Genomic DNA, 26,903 nt, shown 5'->3' on the forward strand with positions numbered 1-26,903 from the left:
CAAACAATAAATACATTTGTGTTCAAGGGGAGGTAAAAATCATTTATTCAGAATTATTGAACATTTTGAAATTATCATTGCTATGTATGAAGCATTATTTTAATAAGGTCAAAGCAATCAAGTACCATGTGACAATCTAACACATCCAAATACAATGTGTGACATGGACAAACAGGTTCCACTGTCAACCTCCTCTGAATGATGTTGTGAAATAAGGAGTAACTTTAAGAAGGGAAATCGCCTCACAAGATTTCATTACACTGAAGTTGCTTTTTCTTGAGTTAAACAACAACAAAAAAAAAACAATGTGTGTTTCCAATGCTAGAACAAAAAATTCTTTTTTACAAGTGAATCCAGTCAGACATCATAACAAAGCTTAATATGCAAATATTCTCTTTCCATTCCACTTCCCCTCGGGTGACTCCTTTCAAAGCTACACGGGCATGCACAGATGCTATCTAAAATGAGAACTTCCCTTCCATTCCCTTCGCCAAAGAAAATAATTTCCCAGGAAAGCAGAATCAAGCTGTCACCCGCAGAAGCTTAATCCCCGCAATGCCCATATTATCAAAAGAAAAGCTGGATGCTTAGGAAAGCACGTCCTTGGACACCTCCCAGGCAAAGAAAAAAAAATACAGTAAAATCACAAAAAAATGAAAAGGTGGAAAAAGACAGTCAACTTAAAAAGCAAAACCACCACACCCTCAACTCTGCGTTATAAACCCATCTTGCCAGGGGCCTTTACCTTCATCTTCCATCGAAACTGCACTCGGGTTGATGGCTACAAAGTCTTTAGTGTCAGCCACGGCCACACTGGGAATAGAGAGGAGAGGACAAGGAAGAGAAGACCCCGGAATCCCAGGCTGTCACCCCCTCTCCCGGCCACGCGTCCCACGGCTGCTCCCACCACCCCAAGCAGCAGCATCTGCAAGAGAAACCAGAAGCGGCACTGACGACCGGGGACGGGGAGGGCGACCCCCGCCCAGCCGCCACCACCGGATCCCGCAGTCCCCAAGAGCCCGAGCCAGTCCCTCCGCCCGCGATGCCCGCAGCTCACACCAGCCGGGCGGAGCCCCAGCGGCGCCCTACAGCCCGGGCATCCCCTGACGCCCCCTTCCACGGGACCTGGAAGTTTCTAGAAATGGGGGCAGGAGTGGATACCCGGAATTCTCCCCTTCCTCCCAGCTGCGAAGACTCACTCGCGGGGCTGCAGGGCCGCCCCGCGCGCCTGAGCGGACAGGAGCTGCTGGCGGCGCCACACGGAGCCCGGCGGTGTCCTGCGAAGAGCGAGCAGGAGGGCGACGGCGGGGGGCCCGTCACGCTCGGCCCGCCGGCTCCCCGCGTCTCCGGGCGGTAGCGCAGCTCAGCTCCCGCCTCCGCCTCCTGCGCTCCGCCCCTCGCCGCCGCAGGCAACCCCGGCGCGCCCTGCACTACCCGGCCGGCCGCCTACCGAGCTTTGTCGCTACTAGTTCCGGCGAGAGAGGCGCGCGCGCAGGCGCACACGCACTCTCGGGAAGGGTAAGCGGAAGTGCAGTGAGCCCAAGCCCGTGGGCCCCGGAATGGACGTTGTGAGGGCCTGAGAAGCCGGGTGAGGACGGCGCGAGGCGCTGGCGGCTCCCCGATGGCTGTCGGAACGGCGCCTGCCGGTTTTTTATACACGCGCCGGGCGTGAGTGCCGGCCACACGTTCCCTCGAGGCGGCCATGGGATCGAGCCACACGGACGTCATGGCCGTGCCCCGCACGCGTCTGAGCGCTGTCCACACAGCGCTGAAAGCCTCTCCCGTCTGGCGGCCGTCACAATCTCTGCGCACTACGCGGAGAGCCGCCGGTTTCCAGTCGGAAGCCGAGACGCCGGGACGCCAGTCGTGTTTTTCACCGGGCGCACCCTCCCTTGCCAACACCTGCTCTGGTTGTTTCTTTCGCTCTTGTTGCAAGGGCGGGTCATCATGCGGCCAGTTCCCAAAATTCTGCCCTGGTGGAGTGTGCTCCAAAGCCCATATGTCATGAAAGGTCAAGGTTCAGAGTGGCAACTGCAGGAAGGACTCGACCTTTTTCTTTCGCATGCTCGGAACCAGAGAAGCTGGAGCAACTAGAAACCAGTCGTCCTGCCATCGAACATGAAGATAGCATGAGCGTTGGCCGCTATGCCTTTCTCCATGTTAACCTTTCACTTAGGACATCACGCGAGCCTCTAATAAGTGGGTTTTGATGCATAGTTGCTAAGCTTAGTGAGCACAGGTAGCCTTTTAACCCACGTCGCGTCTCACCTGCATCCACTAGAGGGCAGAACTACACCTGGTCAGTCGTGAAAGCGCTTCCAAGACCCCCTAGTCAGCGCCAGAGAAAATTCTTCATGCTACAGGTATTTTTCGTCCATCAACACTAAATAGCCATTACAAATTTGCTCTTTATCTCGGGTCCTTTAACATAGTCCAATGTTCTCTCCAACCAGACGTTCAATACAATGGGTCAAGTTTTCATTCTGTGTTGTCTCCAATAAGCTAGTATGGAATCAAAACCTCTGGACAGCTTCTAGTTTTACCTTTTTCCCCCTTTAATAAAAAAAAAGTTTTGCCAGATATAGTAGTTCATGCCACTCTTAAGAGACAGAGGCAAGCTGGGCATGGTGGTGCGCACCTTTAATCCCAGCAATCAGTAGGCAGAGGCTGGTGGTTCTCTGAGTTTAAGGCCAGCCTAGTCTACATAATGAGTTCCAAGCCAACTGGGGCTACAGGGAGACCCTGTCTCCAAAAAACCAAAAAGAGAGAGAAGCAGAGCTACAGAGAGACAAAGGCACCAGGCACCCACATGGTGCACGTGCATACATGCAAGCCGCCACTCATAAAATAAATCTTAAAATCAATTTGTAACAGTATTTACTGAAACTTAGTGCTGCAATGTAATTTAAAAGAATGAAATATATAAGGTAGATTATATGATATAAACACTTTGATATTAATATGTAGCTTACAGATAATTTCATTGTGTAATTACTGCATTAATTAGATGAAAGTGTGTGTGAAAGAGGGCAGGGGAGAGAGAGAGAGAGAGAGAGAGAGAGAGAAAGAAGAGAGAGAGAGGAGCCATGCTGCTCAGGATGGAACCCAGGGTTTCGTGCAGTATGAGACAAGGACCTTGACACTTAGCCTACATACATACAGCCCTAAAACATTTATCTAATGCAACTTTCTCAGATTTTTTTGTTGTGCCCTGAACCTAATACAAATATTAAATGTGTAATTACCACAAAATATTTACCTACAATGGCTTACACTATTTTTTACTTCGTGTTTGCTAAATTTTGAAAACTATTGTCCCTGTTACTATGCCAAAAAAGAAACTGGTTAAAGCCAACTTACTGCCAAAAAAGATTGTTACATAGTTCATTCTCTCCGTTACTGCCAGTCATCTCTCATCCCTAGGCATGGAGACAGCCAAGAGCCTGAAGTAGCTGGTTCACTTTTGTAGCTTGTGCTTGAGTTCATCCACAGATCTCTACAGAATGATCTTCTCTTCTGGTACTAGAACTAAGCTAGCCAACATCAGTAACCTCAACTTTGACTTCCTATGTATGTGAAGAAAGGTAGCATTTATTAAACATGCATATAGCTTGTGTATGAAAGATAGCATTAATTAACACTATTAAAGCCAGAGCGCTAGGTTACAAGTGTCATCATTTCCTCCTAAGAGCAAGTTAACCCTTTCCATGAAGTATATAACCATTCCCGCCTCAGCATATGGAAAAAAAGGCTAAAACATGTGAACTGTAAATGTTAATTACATATATACTCACATGAAATGTATGCACATATAAACATGCATATATACAAAAGAAAAGAATCATGAGCAATTAGGGGCAATTTGCAAGACTTCTCTGTGTAAGGGAAATATTATAAATGGGGAAGACTGAGGAAGCATGGTCATGATGTTCCAATTCTATTTGTCTGTGCTTTAATCCACAAAGGATGTGAGCCACCTTGTTTTTAATATCAGATTCAGTAGCTGCCATTTTTATAAACCTGGCCCATAAAGGAATATGAGTTTTAAAACTAAAACCTAGGAAGGGTTATAAATCTTTCCCCAGTTGTCTTGTAAACTGTTTTAACATCATCTGAACTAAAGCAACAGAATTTAATAGTCCTACTTACTAAAGGTTTTTAATTTTTGGTTTGTTTTCTTGGTGCAGAAAATTGAACCAATACCTTGTGTGTGTTTAACATGTACTCTATCACTGATATATCATCAGCCCCAGAAATTGTCATTTTGTTACATTTTTAGTTGAGCATTTTATAATGGTATCTCCGTTTAGAAAAGAAACAGTTTCCCTGATTATATTGTCTTCAAAAGTTCACATGGAAATCATGGAGGGAGTTACCAGGAATCTCAGAGTAATAGCAATTTAAAAGTTTGGGGGTGAGCAGGCAAAAGGGTATGGCCTTCCCTGTTGTACAATGAAGCCATAAAGTTTGCCGCCTTGTGCAGTCGTTCTTTTAAAAAAAAAGTTGAGCATTTATTTATGCATGTTTATGTGTGCATTTGTGTGTATATGTGGAGGCCAGGGGACAACCATGGGCATCATTTTTAAAAACACCTTCTACCTCCTTTGAGACAGGTCTTTTATTGGCTTGGTACTCACCAATCAGGCTAGACTGACTGGCCAGCAAGCCCCAGAGATCCTTCTGTCTCTTTCTCCCCAGTGCTAGAATTCCAAGCACACCGCCACCATGACTGACTTTTTACCCAGGTGCTGGAGATCAAGCTCTAAATTTCTCATGGTTGCAAGACAAGCATTGTTCTGAGTAAGCTATCTCCCTAGCTCCTAAAAACTGAACATTTTAAAAAAGTTATAGAGATACAGCACTTTTTTAGTTAATGTGTTCTTACTCCTACAGCACAACAAATTTTTTCTTAAAGGTGTGTGACTGTATGAGAAAATACAGTCTTACTGCAGAGAATGTCATGTGAAATCAGTGTCTTAACAGCTATTGCTGTGGATCTGCTTAGTTCCACGTTTTAATCATGATACAGTAAAAGTTGAAAGCAAGAATTCAAAAGTTGAAATGATCAAATACAAGTTACCTATGCGTGGTTAGTTTAATTGCACATAGATTCCTAAGTACTATGCAAATATTTTTTCTCCCACAGAATTCCATAGCCTCAATACACACATCCTAAATGTGAAATATTTGATGATCAGAAGAGACTAATTTGAAGTACATTCTTAACCTTTATTTTCAAAGTGTATGCTGAGTAAGACTGCTTTTCCCCAGACAAAAGATTCCAATTCCAAGCCTAGTGTAATTTGGAATTGTTATTATGAATTACCAATCCTCAAGGTTGGAGATGAACATGGCAAGGGGTGCAGTCAAGAATAAGAAAGGAAAAGAAACAGAACAAAGAATGTGAGTATCTAAGAATCAACTCTAGACTCCATTATAAAACAGACACAGTATTCCAAATTCTGTATACCTTAAAGTTTTAACATATAAATGCACCCATTTAAAAGGATACTGTTCTGACTGGGCCTTTAATCCCATCACTCAGGAGGCAGAGGCAGGCAGATCCCTAAGACTGAGAACAGCCTGGTCTACATAGCAGAGTTTCAAGCCAGCTGAGGCCATAGGGAGACCTTTTCTGAAAAAAAAAAGCAAACAAAAAAGATACCATTCTGAGGCCTCGGGGTGTAGTTCGGGGGTAGGCCTGTGCCTAGCATCCAGAGGCCTTTAATCTCTAGCACCAAAAGGAAAGAAAAAATAAAGGACATACCATCCTATCTCATTTTCAGACTTGTATAAGCCATCTCTGTCCCCAAAGCATTTGACTGTAGTAAATATATATATCAAGACTTATTGAATAAATGAATAAATGGAAAATTGTTACCATAAATATTGTTGAAGGAATAAACATAATCCCACCTTGGACTTTGCTACTGAGCTTTCCTATAAAGCAATGAGGAGTTAAGGGATTTTAAAATGTATGGAAATTAGCATTCATCTCCATACCATAAAGGGGTGAAGTGGAAAATTTAATCCAAGCAGGAATAAGCCCCTAACAATGTGGAGCACTGCCCAAAACAGATAGAATGGCAACCAGATTTTGAGCCCATGTGGCCATTTGAAATCAAAAGCTAACAGCCTTGAAAGACCTACTTCCTTGCATCCTTTCAGCGGAGCCTGCTTTGGATTTTGATGACATGCTTATCAATGCCTGACAAAAGCAAAAGTGCTGTAATCTCCAGCATCTTCAGTCATCACCTGAGGGATGAGGGAGTTTACTCTTCATTCCTGGACAAGACAGCTACGAAGCTATTCCTAGGAAACAGGCCTTAGAATAGCCAAGTAAGGTGAATTGCCACTGGTCAGTGTCTTCTACCAAATTGGAAAGCTTTGCTGACAGCCTGGTTGTCATAAGTTGCTGAAATGATGGAACAGTTTCCAAATCATATTTGTAAGTCCCCAGCTGTGTTTGCAGTTATCACTAGGCCTCCCCTCTGCTGAAATGCTTTCTTAATTGCATACCAGAGACATTTCAGTCTCTCTTTATCCTGCTTCATGCTCAGGTCTGAGAGTGCTTTGGGAAAGGTTACATTTCCTCGTATCTTCAAAATGGAACATTTTACATGTAAAAGTTTTCTACCTTAACTAGAAGTCAATTTTTTTTTTTGCAAAGCTTGCACATTTGCCTGAACTTGTCCTGTGTCCTTCCTCGCCCCCTTCAGAAATCATCTCTCTCTACTATGTTTCCTATTGTGAAAATAAATGAGAAAAGGGGCACAAAAAATGCCATCATGATAATAAATTAGAAAGGAGATGCACAGCACAGAAACCAGCCCAAGACATATGAGAATCATGAAATTCAGCCCCAGCCAGTCAGGCAAACAGATCGCTACACTCATTAAACACACTGCACAAAATGTAGACCCCCCCACATCAAAGAGATGGTCTGCAAGGTAGTTCATCCAGAAGACGAATGGCAATTCAGTGATGTGGCTTGAAAGACAGGGAAGAATTACAGATCAAAATCAACAGGAGAGAGTTGTGTCACAAAAGAAAATTGTTGAAACCTTTAGGTTGGGAAATTCTTTGCTATAAATAAAGATCAAGTGGAAAACTAGACGCCTTTACAGTATGCCTTTGGGTAACTTTATTTTTGCTTTCTGGTTATAAGAGGCAATGCCTGAACATACCCTGTATCAGAAGATATTATTAAAAATGTTAAATGTGACCAAATATCCTGTGTTAGAGTGAATTGGGGAACTGAGGGTGGCAGGGAACGAGAGACTTTTCTCCAGCCTGGAAATAAATTAGCTGAAGTGCAGGTCTGGGGCTTGATCTGGTCCATTTAATTCCTATGGCAAACAGCCAGAAACAAAACTAAATAACCAGGAGGAATATTAGCATTCTAAATGAAAAATGTTCTTGTTTAGAATAGTTCAATGTTTTACAAACTAGAAATGGCATCAGGCCCCTTGAGGAGAGTAAGTTATCACTAGATATTCCAAATGATAAAGTATGTATTGTCATGAACATTATGAGTGAGCCCCAAATATCCACATCTTTCCATGTTTCTCAATGTGTGGCCCCACTACCAGAAACATTAGCACTACCTGGGAACTTCGCAAAAATGCATGTTTTCAGATCTCAGATCAGGTCAGGACCTACTGAACCAGAAAGTTTTGGGTTTAGAGTCAACAGTCTACCATTAAACAAGACTTCCCAGTGATGCTGAATGTTTGAAAGTGATGCATCCTTCTTCTTATCCCTCTGACTTAATATTCACAGCCTTCTGAGGTAAGCAGCTCAATTTGTACTTATGGCTGATGAGGCTGAGACACAGGTGACACTCCTTGCATGTGGGCTTCTTACTATTCAGTATAAAGGAGTCAGATGTCACCTTTGACACCCTTCACATTTCCACAGTGCCCCAGTAGGGAATACATGGGAAACTGCCCTGCTTACTGAATCACTTTTTGCACCTGAATGTCTTCTTTTAATAATGTTTTGCCTCTTTCAGTTCAATGTGGACCCATATAAGTTTGAGAAGGACTAATTCCTGAGTGTGACATTTGTCTAGCTCATTTAATGGCACCCAAAACTGTGTTGTTTAATAATGCAGTCATTGTCTTTCTGGTCATTCTTGGTTATTGTTCACAATCTGATTTTATTTCACCTTCAAACATCATTCGTGGGGAATTCATGCTCTAAGTAGAAGCTATTGAAGAACCCCTTGGGTTTATCTTCTCAGAGTTGGAAAGTGCTGCTCAAATGAAAGTGTAATCTTATGAATAAGTAATTAGAGACAAGCATTTTGGAGAGAATATTCAATGGGTAATTGAGACATGTTCATTAACATGCTCTATTGGAAAATCAACAAAATATATATTAAACATATGTCCTAGGCGCTGAAAGTCACTAAACAGTATTAGCAATACTGAGTTCATCTTTCCAGTGAAATTGTTGTTCCGAGCCTTCAACATCATATTTACATAGTAAGCAGAGTAGGGGCAAGGGAAAATTATTTTTAATATTAAGACATCATGATGGCTTTAGTTTGGATCATACAGAGGGCATAACAATGATTACATCCTTTCTATGTTCCATAATTTAAAGCCACAACTAAAATTCTCAGTTTCTATGTCACATTATAACATCTATGAAAGAAAGTAAATAGATGCAAATATATATTTTAGATTCTTAGAGCAAAGACTGCCTAATTGTTTCTTGCATTAGTATTATGTAATGCTAGGCATGGGACTGCTGTAGTTGAAAATGGTCAATTAAGAACTTTCAAGCTCTAAGTCCTCATTACTATTCCCCTGGTGTTAACGATAATGCTCCATCTTCTAAATGGCAGACGTGCAGTTCTGGAGATGGCACGGCAACCCCTAACATGCTGATTCTGAAAACATGCATTATCAAATGATCAACATCAGTAGTTCTCAAAACGGGGGCCCTGCCACCTGGGAACTTGTTAGAAAGGCAAATTCTTGGGCCTCATCAGCCCTACTGTTTAGTAACCCTGGAGGTGCTGTTCAGCAGTCTGTGTCTTAACTAGTCCCTCAGTGATTCTAATGCATGCTTGAGTTTGAGCACTGATTTATAAGATGCATAAAGCCTTCATCTAAAAAAATATTTTGATCATGTTAATGGTCTTTAATTCTAAAGAACACAGTGAGAATGTGAATGTGTGACAGTATTTTAAATCCTCTCCAGCATCATTAAATCATACAAGACTTACAACTTCTTTGAGTAGATGCCTAGTGGCCTAAAATCACTTATCTTAAAATATGAGGAAGAAAGCACTGCAGTCAAAAGGGGATCATATTTCTCCCCTCTTAGGCAGCTGCACATCATACTGTCATAGCCAGAATTTGGGCAACAAAAACAAACGTTAGACTGCAAAGCAATGACTGCTAAGAGCTACCGTTGGAACACCAACCATGAACTTGGCCTTTGTTTTCTTATTTCAGGTCAGGGGCTTTGGATAATGTCTCTTTGACCAGGGGTTATCAGGCTGAGAAGTAAGATGAAAGAAAGAGAGAACAATAAAAATTTCACAAAGTAAATAGAAAACATCATTCTTTTGAAACCAGCTCTTCCTCAGGGAAATAGTTTCATTTAAAAAAAAATTGGTTTCAGTTGTGTAACATTTAGATTTTAAGAACATCATATGTAAATTTTGTATTGGAGACAGACCAAAAGGGAAGTTTGTAACGCTAGTGAAAGAGCTGCACATTATTCATACTGTTCAGTCATTTTAAATTTTTGGTGAACTGGAGAGATGGCTCTGCTCTTGCAGAGGACCTGAGTTCAGTTCCCAATACCCGTATCAGGTGACTCACAGCTATCTGTAATACCACCTCCAGGGGATCCAATGCTGGGATCTACTAACACATGTGCACAAATCTATAAACAGACACATGCACATAATCCCTGGACATAGTTAATTTAAATTTGCTTTAAAATTAAGTCTAGAAAAAAATCTAGCTTCTTGCTCTGTTTTTCCTATACCATCCTATGCCATAATAAGTACTAAAGATAGTTATCCATAGATGTAATAAAGATAGAAAATTCAAGTATTTCTGCTAAGATGAGGGCATCTGAAAAAGATGGGCACTAGAGTACATTACCAATGAACACAACAAGAAAAGCAAATATAAAGGCAACTTTTTACAGATTATTAGACAAGTTACAGTAACTATGTTACAACTGCAAACAACAGATGAGTTTGCAAAAGCTTGATTATATCTTAATGAGTTTTTAAAGACTTTATTTGGTGCTGTTATAATTTTGCAACTATGTGGTCTTTAACAGAATCACATGCTCTTAGCCCTCTGTGTCAGTTCACCTGGTAGGAGGGATAGTAAATGGTGTATTTAATATTAATTAAACTGATAAAAGAGTTTGGGATCTATTTGTATTTGCAAATAATCCCTTTGCAAATAATAATCCTTTTTCAAAGATGAATGGAGGCAAAGGAGATGGGGACCTTAGAGATTTAGCAATACTAGAGAATCTCCATTTACATTGTTCTGTCTACAGGATGTGCTGAAAGCACGTGCCGTACTTCACTGGGTGAGGTTGGGAGCTGATGCTACTCAGGAGAGACTTCATGTATCATCTTTCTGAAGCACCTGTGGCATAGACCCTGATGTATAACAGTGAAACACACTTTAAATGTTATACTCTCCATCTAGAGCTGGCTTACTTGGCCAGTGAAAGTTAAGCTCTGGGTACCTCACTTGCAGAAATTCATTTCAAGGATAAACTCTAACATATTCACACATGTTCTTACACTTTGATAAAATTTGCAGATATTTGGTTTTGGACCACTGATTTTGCTGACTTTCCCTCCATTAGGTACCACTGAAGTAGTCATGGGTATATTCTGAATTTGGCTTAAAGGAGCTTGCGATGTGGAATACATTTAGATTGTGTTTGGATTTAATGACATATGTAAGTGTGGTTTGCAGACAGGCCTGTCTGTGTAAGGTTAAGTTGTTGCTAACTGCCCTGGTAGAGAAATGAAGTCCAGGAATATGCCTACTATCCCTACTGCCTGTACTAAATCACTGGGCCTGAAGTGTTGCTATAAATGTGTCTCATCGTATCCAGCACCTCAAGAGTGTGGCTGGTATAGGAGGATCAACCAGAAGCTAGTCTAAGGTCTTGTCTAGATTTAATTTTAAACAAATTTAAAGTAACTATTTCTGGGGAGTGTCTGCATCACTATTAGCTCTTTGAAGGATATTAGGAAATCACTGTCATGTAAGGGGGTAAATCAAGATATTCCAAAAAATAGGAACAAACCATTTTAGGATACCTCAGTTAATTAGTTAAAAAAATTTCTACATTTTGTGATGCTTGTGGTATTTGTCACTAAATTTTTTTAATTTTTTGTAATTTATTTCATTCTAAATTAAATATTAATTTTGTACCAAATGTGATAGTCACAGTTTATGATGTTTAATTTTATGTGTCAGTTTCACCAGGTCAAGGGATAGCTGGCCTGAGAGCTGGTAGGACATTACTTCTGGGTATACCATGAGAGTGATTTGGGATTAGCATTCAGATCAGTAGACTGTGTACAGCAATATAGTTGTTGATCATGGAAACATTGGAGGACCAAATAGACCAGAAAAGCACAGGAAGAGTGCATTTGCTTCCTCTAGCTGGGACCTCAGCTCCTTGTTCTCGGGCATTCTGATTTGAACTAAATTACATCACCAGCTTTCCTGATTCTTCAACTTGCAGAGGGCAGAGCATGGGACTCTCAGCTTCCAATATTGTATAGGAGAATTCCCATAATAAATGTACCTCTCATGATAGATAAGGAAAGATAGATAGAGCTCCATTTAGTTCTATTTCCCTACAAAACACTACTATAGATTTCATATTTTTTCCTAAAGAAGAGCCCCCAAATTATATCAACTTTAAACATTTCTATAATTTGGATCTCTACTTTATTCCTTATTTTAAAAAAAAAACTTAAGGTATTGTCCCAACACAAATGTCATCATAGTTCTGTTTTTAACCCTGTTATCCTTAATAACTGAAAGAAAATTAACTAAGGAAAGAAGGGGAAAAAAAGAAGAAAGAGAAAGGGACCCAGTTAGTGGGAGGCAACTGTCTCACATGGAAAGGTTTTGTCAAGAAAATCTGGAATCAAAGTCTTACTGCCATTATTTATGTTCTGTGTACCCAGTTACGTCATCTCTTTAAACCTGATTTCTCTCAGGGCTGGAGAGATGGGTCAGTGGTTAAGAACACTGGCTGCTCTTCCAGAGGACCCAGGTTCAATTCCCAACACCCACATGGCTGCTAACAACTGTCTGTAACACCAGTTCTAGGGGATCCAACACCCTCTTCTGGCCTCTGCAGGCATCACATGGCATGGGTGCACTTACACATATGCAGGCAATACACTCATATAGATAAAATTAAAACAATAAATAAAATATTTGAATTTTATTTCTCTCATCCACAAAATGAGGATTACGCTTGCCTACTTTGTAGTGTTATTATGAGGATTAATTAACAACATATCTAAAGGATTTTGTCAAGTGCTTAACATGTGTAAGGCACCTAGTAAAAATTTAAAATTCCTTATTCCAAGCTTCCTGGGCTGCAAAGCCTCCAGTGTCCTGGTACCATCACCTTCCCTGGGTAAGTCCAGTGTGCCCACCGCACCTTGACTCCCCCAGCCTCTTTCAGCCTCCAAGCTCCCCCCTGGGGTCTCTCCTCCTAGCCTGGGTACAAGCCCATTTCTTGTCTTGGCACCCCAGACACTGGGGCTAACCTCTGGGCCCAGAGCCACCACTGCTTCCTGATCCTTTGCATCCTGACCAGCCCAGTTCCTCCCTGCAGCCCCCAGAAACCCTCTAGGCCTGGTCCCACCCTCACCTCCCTTTACTTCCCTGGGTAGCACAGCTACCAGCTTCCTGAGACCAGCATCTATCCTGGCCAGCCCAGCCCCCAAATTCCTGGGGGCAGCATCTTTCCTGGAGGGACCTGGACCTTAGGAGAAGGCCTGAGAGCATCTGAGCCTCATCTGACTTGGGCCTCTGTGGGAACTCCTGAAGACAAAAGCAATTAGGCCACTCCAATATAAAATCAAAAGAGAGAACCTGAAGCCTAGACCAACCAGCTTTTCATGCCCAACAAGTAAACCACAAAGGCACATAAAGTTTACAAAAAGAAGCAGATCTAAACTCAACAAAGAAAGGCTTGAGTCTCACACAAGAATCAGAAACTACAAAGGAAATTCACATGTCAAAGTCACAGAAAAAAATAACATGAAAAACCAAAATAATATATCCCAACCAAATACCAATATTCCTATAGGGGAGTACAATGAGAACCCCCTAGAGATAACACAGGACATGGAACTCAAAATAACAATTATAAACATGATAAAAGAATTTGGTGAATTTAAAGAACACAGAAACAAAGAAATGAAAGAACTGAAGGAAGATAGGGATAAACTTCTGAAGAGAAAGCCTCACCAATAGCATGAATGAAATGGAAAACAGAATATCAAGACTGGAAGATAAAGTAGATGATTTAGACCATTCAAGCAAAGATTATGAAAAATTTAAGAAAACACGAGATTGAAATATGCAGGAACTGTGTGACATCAAAAAGACCAAACTTACAAACATAGACATACAGGAAGAAGAAGAATCTCAGAATAATGGTATGTACCTCTTCAACAGAATCATGGAAGAAAATTTCCCAAAATTAAAGAAAGACATGCCCATACAAATACAAGAAGCATGTAGAACACCAAAACAACAGGACCAGAAAAGAAACTCTCCATGGCACATCATAGTAAAAATACTAAATGTACAAAACAAAGAGACAATACTGAAAGCTGTAAAAGAGAAAAAGTCACATATAAAGGAAAACCCATCAGGATTACAGCTGACTTTTCAGTGCAAACTATGAAAGCCAGAAGAGACTGATACCAAGTATTCCCAGTTCTAAATGACCACAGATGCCAACCCAGATTACTTTATCCAGCCAAAATGTCTGTCATAGTTGAAGTGGAAAGAAAAACCTTCCATGACATGAATAGGCTGAAAGAATTCATGTCCACAAAACCAGCCCTTCAGATAGTTCTGGAAACAATACAAAGAGCTGAAGAAAGGAACAGCTATACACAAGGGGTGATGGAAAGAAATTCAATGAAGATATAACTTTGGAAATGCACAGCTATATCAAGAATGTGAACAGAAATTAAAATGACAGGATTCAATACACATCTTTCATTAATAACTTTAAATATCAGTGGACTGAGCTCCCCAGTCAAAAGATACAGACTAGTTGAATGGATTAAGAAACAAAATCCATCTATTTGTTGTCTTCAAGAAACTCATCTTACTTTCAAGGACAGGAACTACCTAAGGTGAAAGGATGGAAAAAAATTTACCAAGCAAATGGTACGAAGAAAAAAGCAGGCATTGCAATTCTAATATCTGATAAAATAGACTTTAAACTAAAACTAATCAGAAGAGACAAAGAGGGCCACTTCATTCTGATCAAAGGAACAATTGACCAAGAAGATTTTACAGTCATGAACATATATTCACCAAACTCTGGTGCACCCAACTTCATAAAATCAGTACTACAGGACTTTAAGACCCAGATTAATCCCTACTTATTAATAGTTAAGGACTTTAATACCCCATTGTCACCATTAGATAGGTCAACAGGACAGAGAATTAACAGACATCTGAATTAAACAATACCATATATCAAATGGACCTAACAGACATCTACCAAATATTCCACCCAAGCACCAAAGAATATACTTTCTATTCAGCACCCCATAGAACCTTCTCCAAAATCAATCGTGCTGGGGCACAAACCTCAACAAATAAAAAAAGATTGAAATAATTCCATGCATTCTATCAGACCACAATGCAATAAAGCTTAAAATAAAATAAAAGCTTAAAAACCCTAGGAACTATATGAACACATGGGGATTAAACAACACACTCCTGAATGATGAATGGGTCACAGGAGAAATTAAGAAAGAAATAAAGTATTCCTGGAACTAAATGAAACGGACAATACAACACAACAAAACTCTAAGTGTTAATTGCATTAAAAATGAATTTTTCTGTATGAAACTGTGTATTTTAATAATGAAATGGAGATCTTTTTTAAAGGTTAAAACCTCATTCAATTTTATGTCTTATAGGGTTATTCTGAGTACAATATTGTGTAACTGTATTAATTCAACTGTAAACCTGAAAATTTACAGCCAATTTTGAAAGAGATGCATCTTAGCTCTGGAAATTGTTATTGAATATGTCAATGCTGTTGTAATGAAGTGCTTCTTCTAAGTATATGGTTATTAAATAAATAATTAACTGGAAAAAAAACCTATATTAATAAATAATTTTTAAAAAAATTCCTTATTCCAAAATGTACAATACCATCGTTTTCCCTAAAACATGCTTCCATTAGGATGAAGAAGTAGAAAAATAACTCAAGCATTTTCCCTACTTTCTTCACAGCAATTTTTGAGCAGTACAACATATGTTGGAAGTTCATTTCTTTTTCTGTCAAGACATGGAACTGTTTGTACAAGGTGTGAAAATATGTCATCTTCTATTCTGAACAAAATTTAGCAAAGTGTTGTAGACAAGCTGTCTAAGATATGGAATGGAGAAGCAAGCTTCTATATTTTGGGTCCTGAATGTCCCCCCCAAAACCCCTGTGTTAAAGAGACACAGACCCTAGTGCTATTGAAAGGTGATGGAAACTTTAGGAGGTAGGGCTTGGTGAAAGAAGTTAGGCCATTGAGGACATGACCTCAACAAGGATACTGAGACCACAACCTTCCTCTCTCTTCTTCCTAGACACAAGGAAGTGAAGTTTCCTCTGTTTAGTGTTCCCAGTGTGACTGTGATGGTTTGAATGGGAAATGTTCCCCCCATTGACTGAAGTATTTGAACACTTGGTCCCAGCGTAGTGCTGTTTGGGGAGGTCATGGAACCTTTAGGAGGTGTAGCTTGCTAAGGGAAGTGTGTCAGTGGGGGGTGGGCTTTGAGAGTTTATAGCCTACTTCCAGTTTGCTCTCTCTGCTTTGTGCTGATGGTTGAAATGTGATCTCTCAGCTTTAGGCTCCTGCCACCATACCTGTCCCTTGCTGCCATGCCTCCGCAACCATTATAGGCTCTCCTGGAACCATAAGCAAAAACAAGCTTCCATAAGTCACTTTTGGTCATGGTGTTTTTATCACAGCAACAGCAAAGTAACTAATACAATGTTAATGTTACTGTACCGCTTTGGCACAGGCCCAAAAGCAATTAGCAAACCAATTATAGACTTTCAAAACTCTGAGTCAAATAAACTTTTCTTCAAGTTGTTTATGTCAAATATTTTATCCCAGAATCCGACTACTACACAATTTAAGGATCTTCATAGAAATAGGCACACACGACCACAGAAAAAGCTTTTGACTTGAGCTCATGTACTTATTTCAAAGACAATGTAGCAGATCAGGTAGTCATCCATTTATTGACTTCTGTGCGTTTTAAAGGCAGCTGAGCACAGAAAATTTAAAAGCAAATGAAGTATTGCAAATGGCTCAGAAATCACCCTAGGGTCTGTGTGTCTCCCAAGTGTGTCTGATACTTCACGGCTGTCATGACATGCACAGTAAGGATGGGACATCTTTAAAAGGTGCCATGAAAAACACAAGTTGGCTGTGTTACCTTCAGGAAGGATTTGAACACATAAGAGACTTCATATAAAGGGGGAAAAAGTGTTAGTGGTTAAAATGTCACAAAACAACCCGAAATTTCTCACAACTCCTATGCATCAATGACTGTAATTACATTTACCTATTTGTCCCGAGACTAGAAGGGGTTATAAAACTTACAAAGCTCTGGATGGAAGTAGTTCAGTGGTCGATAAGGCTCAGGAAAGCTAGTCATTGGTCCACAAACCTTTCATCTGAAGTGTGCCGATGTGGCTGTATTTCCTTTCTTCACTGGAGGATTACATGCCACTAGAATCTTCCAAAGCGTTTGAGTCTGCCTTTCTTGGTCTTAGACTGCAGAGCAGCACGCTCATATGGAATGCTTTCAGCTAGCTAAATAAAAATAATAAATTCTAACTAATTCATCTGTGCTGTCCATCTTTCTAATTGCCCATGGTCTAGATTTGGGCTAGAATGGGCCTCATAAGTCATTCGGTATTCTCTTTGATGATACAGAAAACATTGTTATGATGACTTTCAAAGGGAGATAAATAACTGTGTTCTCTGCAAGTGGTAATCCATTCCTTTTCCTCTCATTTGTCGTTATTATTACATTGCACACCCTCCTAGCAATTCTCCCCATTAGTCATGCAGATTTCCTCTGGAGCGTCTAAAATATGCCTCTAGCTTTCTTCACAAATTAGCCCTTTGACTCTTATGTAACAAACACACAAACACATAGAGGAAAACAATCATCCTACGTCTCTTCCTCACAGAGCCTAACATCCAGGATCTTTTCCCAAGTGTTTCTTTCTTAGGATAGACCTCATTACAGCCCTCCTTCCTCCAGTCATTCATTTCTACAAACCTGTGTTCAGTGCCTTCCATCTGGCAGACACTTTGCTAATTGTCTAGGACCTATTGATATTAAATAGTTCCATAAATGGATGGAAAATTGCTGACATGAAAGGTATAATAAAAAAAGAATTACAAGACTCCTTCAGAGAATATAATGGGAAATAGGACCGTGGTGGGGAAAGCTGCCTAGGGGCTGGGAATGTAGCCCAGTGTAGAGCACTTGCTTAGCAGGAAAAGCTGCCCTGTGAGAGTTAACACTTAATAAGATCTGAAGGGAGATTAGATATTAACTAGAGGAGGATAATGAGGAAACAAGGAAGGAAGACCTGGCCCAGAAGTAGCAGGGAAGTAGCAAGTACATACAAAGGGAGGCAAAAATCAACGTGTAGCAGGAGAGAGAATCAGAGCCAGAGTGAACAGAGCCCCCCATGTCTGGGAGATTCATCTTTAGCCTCAAATCCAGTGGAAGTACTGAAATATCACAAGCTGGGGCCTGAGAGGCTGTGGTCAGTTTGTCTTTGAAAGACCCTCTGTCTGTACTGTGGACTTAGAACAAGGAGGAGGCCACTACAGGACCTTGGGCAAGAAGTAATGATGGTCTCATAGGCTAAGATGTTGGGAGAGAGAGGACTGATATTTAGGTATAAGACTGAAAGGATAGTGATAGATTAGATACTGACTCAGGGAACACAAAGTATCTCCAACACCTCTGCCTGAATAACAGGATGAATGGCACGGTGCCAGATCCCTAAATAGAGAGGATAGGTTTGTGAGAAAGAAACTCGTAAGACCATGGAGTAGGGTGATGGTGACTAAAAAGCCATGAATCTTTTCACAAGCTCTCAATTATGAAGAAACCATCAATGACTTTTTATTTCTTTGGTAAATATGTAGATTCCCCCCATCAGAAGAATTTTGTAATTGCCACAATATAATAGTTCAACTTTTAATGTCATATTTAATAGAAATATTAAGGTTCAGCTTTATCTTTTCATGGCAATTTAACTGTCAATGCTACATACATAAAATTACACAAATTCCTTCACAGGAGTGGTGTAGAATCTCTGCCCTCTGTCTTAAATTCTATGGGGATAATCTTTTACTCCCACTCCTAAATCATTAAATCTTTTCTCTGCCCAAGCACAGGGATACAGGGCAAACACTTTCAATTTCCCTCAGATGTCACTTGAACTATTAATAGCATTTCATTATAATGCTCAACAAATACTCTGCCACTGCACCCCCAACTCTCATGACTTTCATTTTACATTTTTATTTGGGGGGAGATGTACATGTCATGGCCTGCATGTGTATGTCGAGGTCACACTACAACTCACAAGAATTAATTCTCTCCTTCCATGTGGGTCTCGGAGATTGAACTTGAGCTGTCAGGCTTATCAGCAAGTGCCTTAATCTTGGAACTATCACACCAGCCCCTTCAACTATTTTTTTAAACTTTTTAAAGTGGATAACTTTGGTATAATCTTGTTATAACCAGTTTGCCTTAAGAGCTAAAAGCTCTTCATATTTCTTTTTAAAAATTATTTATTTTTATTTCATGTATATGAGTGTTTGCCTGCATGTAAGTGTACCCATGTCATACAATGCCAACAGAGAGTGTTGGGTCCCCTGAAACTGGAGTTACATTTATTGATAGTTGTTAGCCACTCTATGGGAACTGAACCCAGGTCCTCTGTAAGAGCAGCCAGTGCTCTTAACCACTGAGCCATCTCTCCAGCACCCACATTTCTTAAAATATACTGCAGTGAAATGTATATCATTTTACCTCGAGAGGAAGGGCCTTATATCAGTAACCCCTAACCCTTATGTAGCATTCTGAGCCTCAACAGAGGTTTGTTTTGGAAGGAGATTAGAGTACCTTTGAGCTTTATCAGGTCAGGGATAAAAGCCAAAATAAAGGCCTAACTTTCTAATTAAATTCAGTATTTAATATCTCAACTTTCAGGTAGACATTCTCAAAGAAGCAAAGCAGTAAATAAAAAAAGATCTAATGGATCAGGCTAGAGATGTAGCTCAGTGGTAAAGTATTGCCTTGCATGTGCAAGGCCTTGGGTTCATTTTAATTTTTTTGAATTTTTAAATTTTTAAAATTTTATGTGTTTGAGTATATTGCCTGCATGCATATAAGTACACCCATGTCATGCAATGTCCATGGAGAACAGAAGAAGGTGTCATAGGCCCTGGAACTGGAGTTATGGATGGTTGTTAGCTGCCATGTTGGTGCCAGGAACTGAACCTGGGTCTTCTGCAAGAGCAACCATTTCTCTTAACTGCTCCCTACTACCACCACCATTTTTAAAAGGAGTAAATAAATGGGGAAACATGGAAATTGATTTTTAGAAAATATCCATGGATCCTATTTGAATTAGGAACATTTTTCTTAAACCACTGAAGAAAAACTTTAAACAGCCTCAAAAACAAAATTTGATTCTAATCCATAATTAAAATCTAATTACAGTGCATGTCTTTGGCTCCAAAGATTTCTCAAGAAGATTCAGATTCACTGTTAAACAGGCAAAATTTATCCAGTCATCTCTTAGATGATGTTTCTTATTTAGAAAAACATTTTTCTATGCAAGAGACTAAGGCACTGTTAGGTCAGATCACCTCAAATTCTTGCCTCTTAAATAAGCCAGCCTAGCCTGATGTGGTGGCACCGCCTTTAATCCCAGCACTGGAGAGGTAGAGGCAGGCAGATCTCTGTGAGATCAAGGCCAGCCTAGTCTACATAGCAAGTTCCATGCCATCTGGGGCTACAGAGATACTCTGTCTCAAACAAAGCAAAACAAAAACAAAACAAAAGAGGTGGGGATATGACTCAGTGGTTAAAAGCCCTTGCTCTTCTGGAGGACCTGAGTTTGGTTCCCAGCACCCACATCAGGCAGCTCATAACCATCTATAACTCTATCTCCAAGGGCACTCATACACATGTGGCAAATACACACACATACACATGAATAAAAATAAAGCTTTAAAAAAAATGGCCAACCTATGTTTTCTGATCCCTCTCTGTCTTTCCCTTGCAAAGATTTGTAGAAGGAGAGATTCAGGTTGGTGAGGCTGCTGAAAGGTGACACAAGTTGAAGGACCAGGTTTCTCTCTATCTTAGTCTTGCAACAGAGGAGTTTGTTGTTGGCTATTTAGCCTTAGGCATCACTTTCCTCTGTACACAGCCTGTTGAGTCCTTTTCTCTTTGCTTTCTACTTGGACGGCCCTTTTCTTCACCTCTGCTCAGGGACTCACAATACATATTGGAAAGAGCACTGAACTAGGAGTCAGAGTCTAATCCCTGCATTAACACAAATAAACCATTCATGCTTAGGAGCATCTCTTCATCTCTAACACAAGCTCCACATCTCTAAAATGAATTTCTCTATATCCTACCAGCCTCTTCTTGCTAAGGACAACCACCTTATTTTTACCATCTCTTGCTCTGAATGATAGCATCTTACTCCTGTGCAACACCCTGACCCCACAGCTTCTCCAATAATATAAACTATCCTTCCTTCATTCAGTTAAATTTGTGCCAGATATGTATTTGTACTTGTGCTAAAACAGCAAATGTAAAGAATCATGTTCCCTGCATTGGGGTGAAGTAATATTTTCATGTAGACAAGAAAATTCTGAATGCCACAAAGAACATGGATTAGGGCAACAAAGGTGGACACGGGATGCTACTACAATAATCCAGTCAAAACAGGGTAGTAGGGAGATTATGGCAAATTCAATAATTATTTTAGAATTGAATAAAGTATTGGTACTTTGCTTCCTGGGCACCTTCTAATGGGTGGCCCAGTTATAAAGGAGATCCAAAGAAAAGCAGGGTTGCTTACCTAACTGACTTGGTTTCTTGATATAAGTGTATCCATCTCTGTTGTTACTGCCCCATTCTCACTGACATCAGACTCCAGATTCTTCAACCTTCGAACATAGACTGAAGACCCATAACTCTTGAAGAATCGTTTAGGCCTTCAGCACCAGAATAGGACTGCCAGCTTTGTGGACAAAGCAGCTACCAGGGTTTTAGGTTCTCTGCTTCTCCGGTGTGGAGAAGAGGGCCATTGTTGGACTGCCCAGCACCTACCTTGTAAGCCATTTCAATATATACATTCTATCCGCTCTGTTCCTCTAGAGAATGCAGTCTTTTTAAAATGACTAGGAACAGGAAGTGAGGAACATAGGAGATACTAAGATGACTCCTAGGTTTCTGGTTTGAGCTTTCAGGTTGATGTGGAAAAACCAGAGAAGGAACAGGTCTAGGAAGGGGTTTGTGAGTTCTCTTTGAACACATTCCATTTGTCATATTAGCAAGATGTTCAGATTGAGGCCACTAGATATGCAAGACTGCAGTGCACTAGAGGTAAACATTTAAGAGTTATCAGCTTATAGGTAGTGACTGAGGCCGTGCTTTCCTACGAGTTCACAAATTATCTTCTTACATCATTTGGTTCTGGCACCCACAAATAACGTCTACACCAAGAGTGCTGCTCCTAGGAGCAGTTCAGAGAACTAGAGTCCTCACGGACCACACTAGGCTTAAGCCAAGAAACAGTCTACACAGAGCGACTTCTCCCTTCCCCACTCTGTATCGCACTTGATCACCTAGCTACAGAGCTTCTGGGTCTCTGGTACTTAGCAGAACATTGCCTAAAAGTTGCATTCTTTCTTCTCAAGTTAGGAGACTACGGCTGTTGCCTAAGGCCAAAATAAAAATAACTACAACCAAACAGTCTTACGCATTTGAACGGACCTAACAAACTCATCCGAGACTTCATTTAGGCTTAGTCTACCCACCACCACTATACCATTTCACTAATTCTGATAGAAAATGTCAATGAATTCTCCCAGTCGTTAACATCTTCATCTAATCAATGGCCTTAGTCTTCTACCTATTTAGGGACTTGGATTTGTGAAATGTTTGCTACAAGAGAATCTGGGAATACAAAGGATGAGAGACTTGTTCTCAGTCTAATAAATGCCCTGTTGACATCGTGATGGCTATGCCCTGGAACAAACATCGCCACCACCACCAACAAAAAGCTACCACACAAACCAAACCCCGTATCAAGCCTTCTTGTCTCTCTGACACCAGGTGTGAAGGAAAGAAAACTGAAGAGACAATCCAAAGACAGCATCTGTAGATAAGGCTAATAATGAGTGATTTAAGTATAGAAAAATAAGAGTTAATCATCAACATGGTAAATACAGTCAGAATTATAACAATGGCCTGTGAAGTTTTAGAATAGTGTTTAGGAGAAAGATCATTGGATTTGTGCTATCTCCCGGCTGTTGTAGCACTGAGTACAGTAAATGGGTAAAGTTTAAAAGGTGGATAGGAGTTCCTTTCTCCCTTTAAGAGTTTCTAGTTGGGTGGCTTTTAGCAAGATGCTCATGATCTTGAAGTCTCTGTCCCCTCACTTTTGTATTAAGAATATGCTTTACAGGAATGTAAAGATTAGAGGCAAGATATATGCAGGTCATTTGATTGTAGATGTTACTAACCTTCTTTATAACATTTGAACATGCTTTCCCAGTTTAACCAGATCAACCTAATTTCTCTAATTTTGTGAAACTATAGGTCTGCACAGCTATAGTGTTTATATATATTTAGAAAATAATCAAATATATTATTTTTCTTTATTTCTCCATTAACTTGGGTAGGAAGTTAAGAACAGAGTATAATACCCCCAGCTGTTCCCAGGTTGCCCCAAATGGTTGGGAGATGTCTTTGCCGATAAAGCACTTGCTGCACAAGCATGAGGAACTGAATTCAGATCCCTAGAACCCAGGATTGGCAGCACACACCAGTAAAGCCAGCACTGAGAGGCAGAAGCAGGAGGATCCCCGGGAGTGTGCTAGCCAGCCAGTCTAGTCAAAACAGTGAACTTCAGATTCAGTTAGACTTTGTCTCAAAAAGAGAGGGGGGGAGGGTCGGGGAGAGAGAGAAGCAACTTAGAAAAGACAACACTGTCAACCTCTGGCCATCACATACACCCACATGAAAACACACACACACACACACACACACACACACACACACACGGAATGAAGGAAGGAAGGAAGGAAAGAAAGAAAAAGAAAGAAAGAAAGAAAGAAAGAAAGAAAGAAAGAAAGAAAGAAAAAGGAAAGAGAGAATAAAACATACTTCAAAACCCCCCACAGAACTATTTAAGCAATAGAATCATATCTCTCCAAATATAGTACTCAGCAAAGGAGGAAGAAATTGATGAACTTTCCACAGTACCAGCCCACCCTTCCAACCACTCTTCCTCCCTTCCCCCATACAAGAAGGCTAGGACATCGCTGGTGTTGCAAACAAAATCTCTGGGCATTACTACATAGTTCTCCGGCTTTCTACTTCAAAACTAAGTGTGTGCTGAGGCAACCAGCACAGAGACCCAGAGATCTTCTTATTGACTGTGAAAGCCTGACTAAGGAAGAGGTAAATGGAACCATCCCAACTCCCTCAATGAAGAGAGTCTGTTTGAATCTCCATCGATGATCAAAATCACTAAAAGTGGGAGCAAAAAGACAGTGTTCTCTCAAATCATTATAAGAATGATTTTTCATTCTCCAAATTAGGCATGACCTTTTGGGAAAAAGGATTTTCTTTCTGCTGTCCTTTGCTTTCATTTCCTGGAAGTGTATTATTAACTGGGTCATCTCATACCACAGAAGAGAGCAGATACAGGACACTGGTGCTGTCTCCTGTCCAGTTCTGCACTATAGTCAAAGCACAGTGTGCAAGAGCTTTATGACTCTGTAGGTCGTCATGTGGTGACTGGTCTGTCCTTCATACTTGTATTCCACTGCCATACTTTGTCTGAAAAGAACCACCAGATTTAAATGGGCCCAACATTGTTATTTCTTCTAACAATACAGTACAATTATAAAAGCAGTTTTTAGAAATATTTTTTTCAAAAACTGTATGGAATAAAATGACATAAATTTCAAGCAGCATAATGAGGGCCTGATTTTAAATTAAAATAATCAGACATTTTTAACAGTTTTTAAAAATGTGTATATACTCACATGCTACAGTCTCCTATCAGAAACTGTAGCTTCTGATTGACTAAGAAGACTAAAAACTGTTGTGGTCTGTCCCCTCTCTTCCATGTACAAGAAATGATGGGTTCAAGTTAAGTGATCTTTTTAGCACATTAATGAAGTTTAAGGCTATGAAAGAGTCGTTTTGCAAATCTTGGTGACATTAACCCCCAAATCCTGCAGGAAAACAAGTTTATTTCTGTGGTTTGATACTCTGTCGGTCTATTAATAGTTTCCAAATCTGTCTTTGAGACACTAAGAAAAGTATTAAAGGATCAAAGATTGATCTCTGGTGTGGTAGGGTAGCCTAGCGATTCAAAAGAAAGCAAAGCATTTGATCTCACAGAACTTTAGCTTCATCTCAGGATCCAAATGTTCCTAGTTCAAATAAATCCTCACAAGCCTGCCTGCTCTTCTCATGGCCAAGCACGAATAACTACACGCTGGATCCAACCTGTGCCTATGAAAACACATAAACCCCGCACTGTGGAAAAGTCAAACCCAGAAACAAGCACCAGTTACTTTTAAAGTTAAAATAAACAAAATAATACCTGATCTTCAGCTCTTTGGTTTCTCAGCGTTGATAGATACTTCCTAATCACGTGGAGAGGATATTTTTTGAAGTAAGAGAATTTAGATGGAGGCAGCAGATGATCCATAGTGAGGGAAGCAAGAGGGTCCTTGTCTGCCCCTTCCCTGCCAGCAACCAAATGAAATCTAGAAACTTTGCTTCAGATGCCTAGAGATTTGTTTAAAGCTCCAATACTTCTCGTGTGAACAAAGCAGGTGCTGTTCTTATTTCTCCCTCTTTGGGAGAGAGTTCCTGGAGAAAGTCTTCAACTGAATATGGACACTGGTCTAGAAGCGTCCAGAAATGCAATGCCTGGAGGTAGGAGCCAGGAAGAATTTAGAGGCTGGTCCACAGAATGCAAATAGCCTAGTGATAACGATGTGACTGACTGTCCTATTTCTAGCAGCAGTGTTCTGTTGCAAGCTATGTTAATATTAGCTAGCTGGTGACTTTCCATACCCACGGACTCTCATGAGGTTTAACTTTAATTCTTCTGACCGTTTTCTAGTTGTTTTTTTGAAAGACCTTGACATGTGGTTTCTCCAGTTTCCGTCTAGATTTCTTGACATGATGGGCACATACTGACAACCTTCAGCTGTGTCTCAGCTTTAAAATGTCAATACATTCAGCCTTGAGAAGCACTGTTTTAGGGGACTGCTTTTAAAAAAATGAGCAAGTTAGCTCCCTCCTCATGGGTGTCAGGGAGTTTGGGGCCAGCTCTGAGGACGTTCAGTGTACTCTGTGATGCATTATACAACATGCCCGTAACTAGATATTTTACATTAATTGAACAATGGCTGCAAACAGGTTCTTTTCTGAGTTAAAAGGCTTCTCTCCTTGAATTCTTATCGTAAATCCACAGACTGAAATTGGAACCGTTAAATTTCCCCAGCCTTTTTTCCATGTGTTTGGGAAAGAAATTGTTATATGCTTACTTTCTAACTATTATAAAAAGGATTCATGCTTTGAAAGGAGAAAAAATGGTGTGGGAGTGGGCAGGAGAACATAACAAGAGGTCTGTGGTCTTAAGGGATATGAAATCATAAATTTTGAAAGTTCATTTTCTTAGCAGTCTATAGAGGTCACAGGGCTAATAAACTAAATCGTAAACAGACTCCTCTCTTTGTGTGTGTGTGTGTGTGTGTGTGTGTGTGTGTGTGTGTGCATGTGTGTGGTGTATATGTATGTGTATGCAGGTGCATATACCAATGCTGGTCTGGAAGAGGATGTCAGTGTTCTAGTCTATCATGCTGTACCTTATTTCCCTGAGACAGGGTCTCTCAATGAACCTAGAGCTATGCTGGCAGCCAGCAAGCTCAAGTGATCCTCTTGTATCTCCTCCCCCTGCCCCCCAGTACTAGAGTTACAGGCACATATAGCCACGCCATGCTTTTTATGTGAGTACTTAGGATTCCAATTCAGGGCCTTATGCTTGCACTGTAAAGGCTCTTGTCCACTGAACCGTCTCTCTCGACCCCAACTTGTTTTTTGGTTTTTTTTTTTTAATCCTTTTAAACTTTTCAGTACCTGGTTCATTTAATGGAAACATCAAACCACTTCTGTAAGGGGCTGTCATGTAGAACTGGGTTGGACATCAGCCAACAAGCATGTAGCTCAGAGATTTGCTTCAGGGTATAAAAAACCTTGTCTCTTTTTCCCTCCAGTGAAAGCAGGGGTTGGAATGGAAGAGGG

At 40.5% G+C, this 26,903-nt stretch overlaps 1 protein-coding gene across 2 annotated transcripts in view; it reads right to left on the bottom strand.

Annotated features, from left to right (window-relative positions):
• Window positions 1-25,314, bottom strand: part of Atp2c1 (ATPase secretory pathway Ca2+ transporting 1) — a 139,252-nt gene extending 113,938 nt beyond the window's left edge. The window contains exons 1-2 of one of the 2 annotated variants that reach the window (XM_017796100.2): window positions 1,200-1,457; window positions 746-925 (exon numbers count right to left, since the gene is read on the bottom strand). In XM_017796100.2, coding sequence (XP_017651589.1) covers window positions 746-751 — 6 coding nt within the window. In that variant the 5' untranslated portion in view covers window positions 752-925; window positions 1,200-1,457. Of the gene's footprint in view, window positions 1-745; window positions 926-1,199; window positions 1,458-25,191 lie in introns of those variants that run through there. The other variant, XM_008825104.3, reaches the window with a different exon arrangement.
• Window positions 25,315-26,903: the final 1,589 nt, after the last annotated feature.

The sequence above is a fragment of the Nannospalax galili genome, unplaced genomic scaffold (genome assembly GCF_000622305.1).
Source record: "Nannospalax galili isolate Female #2095 unplaced genomic scaffold, S.galili_v1.0 scaffold369, whole genome shotgun sequence".
Classification (NCBI taxonomy): Eukaryota; Metazoa; Chordata; class Mammalia; order Rodentia; family Spalacidae; genus Nannospalax; species Nannospalax galili.